The sequence below is a fragment of the Cyprinodon variegatus genome, unplaced genomic scaffold, assembly GCF_000732505.1.
Source record: "Cyprinodon variegatus isolate N-32 unplaced genomic scaffold, C_variegatus-1.0 Scaffold1529, whole genome shotgun sequence".
Taxonomy (NCBI): Eukaryota; Metazoa; Chordata; class Actinopteri; order Cyprinodontiformes; family Cyprinodontidae; genus Cyprinodon; species Cyprinodon variegatus.
In genome coordinates this window covers 98,583-101,362 of record NW_015151982.1, presented here as the reverse complement: position 1 = coordinate 101,362, position 2,780 = coordinate 98,583, and the positions used below count along the sequence as shown (strand labels likewise).

The 2,780-nt window shown below is 43.8% G+C and overlaps 1 protein-coding gene across 4 annotated transcripts in view; it reads right to left on the bottom strand.

Moving 5' to 3' along the window:
* Positions 1 to 2,780, bottom strand: part of LOC107103794 (AP-1 complex subunit sigma-3-like) — a 20,917-nt gene that overhangs the window by 7,645 nt on the left and 10,492 nt on the right. For all 4 annotated transcript variants that reach the window (XR_001482206.1, XM_015403621.1, XM_015403620.1 and 1 more), the window contains exons 2-3: positions 995 to 1,173; positions 467 to 575 (exon numbers count right to left, since the gene is read on the bottom strand). Coding sequence is in view for 3 of the 4 variants with exons in the window: in XM_015403621.1 (XP_015259107.1) it covers positions 467 to 575; positions 995 to 1,173 (288 nt within the window). In the remaining variant the exon portion in view is untranslated. The remainder of the gene's footprint in view (positions 1 to 466; positions 576 to 994; positions 1,174 to 2,780) is intronic.

Genomic DNA, 2,780 nt, shown 5'->3' with positions numbered 1-2,780 from the left:
CAATCTGTAGTCCTCCTGCTTCACGTGAAAAGTCATCCGTGATGTTAGAGTTTTATATTTATATCTTTTAAAAACAAAGCGGCGTGTATATGATGTCATCCCTGTGCGCCGGTTACCGTTCATTCATCCTGTACGGGCTGCCTGTCACAACTCCAGTCCGCCACATGGATGACATCATACACGGCTCCAAGTGACACAAAATGACACGTATATATGGGTGAGTAGAACATGATGGAATAACGTAAAATCAAGGGACCAATGGGAAAAAAAAACGGCGTTCCCATCTAGGCAATGCAATTCCAGAGGGCCAGAAATGGGAACTCTCTTTTCTGTTCAGGGTTCATCATGGAATCAAACACCAAAGAAGCCCAAAATAAAGATCTTTTAGCTTCTCTCAACTGAAGTTTGCCTGAAGAGAGGCTCTAATTGCAGTAAGTCAGAAATGCTGCATGAAGGGACAACTTACATTTCCAAAGTATTTATCCAGCAACTCAACGTATCGGTGCAGCAATTCCAAAGCAAGCAGCTCATTATCCTGCTCCTCCAGACCGGCGCAGAAATACAAACTAGCATATCTGAAATCAAAAACAAGAAAATGCAAAAACATTCAAATGGTGTATTATCAGTTGGCATTGTAGCTAATGCTAGCTAATGCCAGGTAATGCTAGCTAATGATAGCCAATGATAGCTAATACTAGCTAATGATAACTAATACTAGCTAATGATAGCTAATGATAGCTAATGATAGGATGACTGGTAGGGATTCACTGGTCTTACTGATTAATGAATAAACTAGACAAAAGTTCAACCAGTTTAAGGAAGTGACTATCTGCTGCTTAATGGTCTGCTGGTGTTTTTGAAAAAAAAAAATGACTTGTTAAATAAAAAAGGAAAATTTTATAGAAAAAAACATTAAATATATACTTTTCTGTTCATATTTAACATTTAAAAGCAAATAAAAAGTGTTTGGTGTCATCCTGTGTTGTGCTGCCACCTTTTGTAAACAATCTTTAGGTCCTTCCATTGCAGGAAGTTGCAGGTTCGAGGCTGACGAGGCATCACTAACAGCATCATGTCACGGATCACCTTCTTCTTCTCTCGCTCCGATGTTGCCACAAACCATTTCTGCAGCCGCAGCTTTCCCTGGCGACTAAACAGCAGCAGGAAGCGTAACTGGGGAGGGAGGGAGTGGGAGAGAGGGTGGAGGGAGCAGGAGGGAGGGTGAAGGTAGGGTGGAGGGAGCAGGAGGGAGGTGAAGGTAGGGTGGAGGGAGCAGGAGGGAGGGTGTAGGTAGGGTGGAGGGAGCAGGAGGGAGGGTGGAGGGAGGGTGAAGGTAGGGTGGAGAGAGCAGGAGGGAGGGTGAAGGTAGGGTGGAGAGAGCAGGAGGGAGGGTGAAGGTAGGGTGGAGGGAGCAGGAGGGAGGGTAAAGGGTGGGTGGAGGGAGTGTTATACTTTATTACAGGCATAGGAACAGAAAAACAGACTGTTGGCTGAGAACAGAGAGAGCCTCATCATCCATCCGTCATCCATCCATCCATCCATCCATCCATCCGTCATCCATCCATCTATCCATCCTTCCATCCATCCATCCGTCCGTCATCCACAATCCATCCATCATCCATCCGTCATCCATCCATCTATCCATCATCCATCCATCCATCCATCCATCCATCCATCCATCCATCCATCCATCCATCCATCCATCCATCTATCCATCTATCCATCATCCATCCATCCATCCATCCATCCATCCATCAATCCCAGTTGTTGCTTTTCTTTTTTGGCACTTACATGTTTTCTCGTGTTCCCCCCTCTACCATTAAAAAAGTTTGATTATTTCTGAAATAGTGGTTGAGAATTTGTGTTTTCATGGTTGCCAGTCTGCTGTCTCTCTATATTGCCTAGCCATGTTACCCTGGTTAAGACAGCTGTTGCCAGATAAGCACCAAACCCCCATGACGCTTTGAAGATATGGAATTGAAAGCTAGCAACCAGTAGGGCGACCCTTTAGACAATGCAGCCTCTTTGAAAAAGAAAAACTTAAAAAAATAGAAAGCTGGCTCCCTGGTTTAATGCAGAGCTGCGTACTTTGAAGCAAAATGCTAGGAAACTGGAGAGAAAATATCGCTCCATATGCCTGCAGGAATCCTTCCTAGTCTGGAAAAATGGTTTACTGCTGTATAAGAGGACCCTTTGTAAAGCAGGACCAGCATATTTCTCCTCATTAACAGAGAATAAGAATAATTCTAGATATCTTTTTAATACAGTTGCCAAACTCACCAAGAGCCATAGCTCTGTTGAACCATTATTTTGTATACATAGAGTGTATAAAACATGAAATTTTGCTTTGTACAGCTTTCATACAGTAAATGAGCAGCAGCCTTTCTGTGAAATATACATTTCCATCTCATAAAATTTAATAGTGATCAAATGTAAACAGTGTGGGAGAAAAAAAAAACATGGTGCAAAAGGCAAATGAGTTTAGCTCTTTCTGGTTTGGTGTTATCAGTGTGATGCAGAGTCTGTGACATGATTTAGAGTTTTCTTTTCATCAGTTCATCAGTCTGATGGCGGTGGGGAAGAAGCTGTTGCAGAAACCTGCTGGATCTGCATGGAATGCTGTGATGAATGTGGTGCTGCTGACCACCTCTACAGCTGAGCTGTTGATGAGCAGTGGAGCGTGGTTAGGCCGGTTCTCAGTTGTGTATAATCAGGGTGAACGGCAGGGGGCTCAGGACGCAGCCCTGAGGGGAGGGGCTTAGACTGATGACATCAGAGGC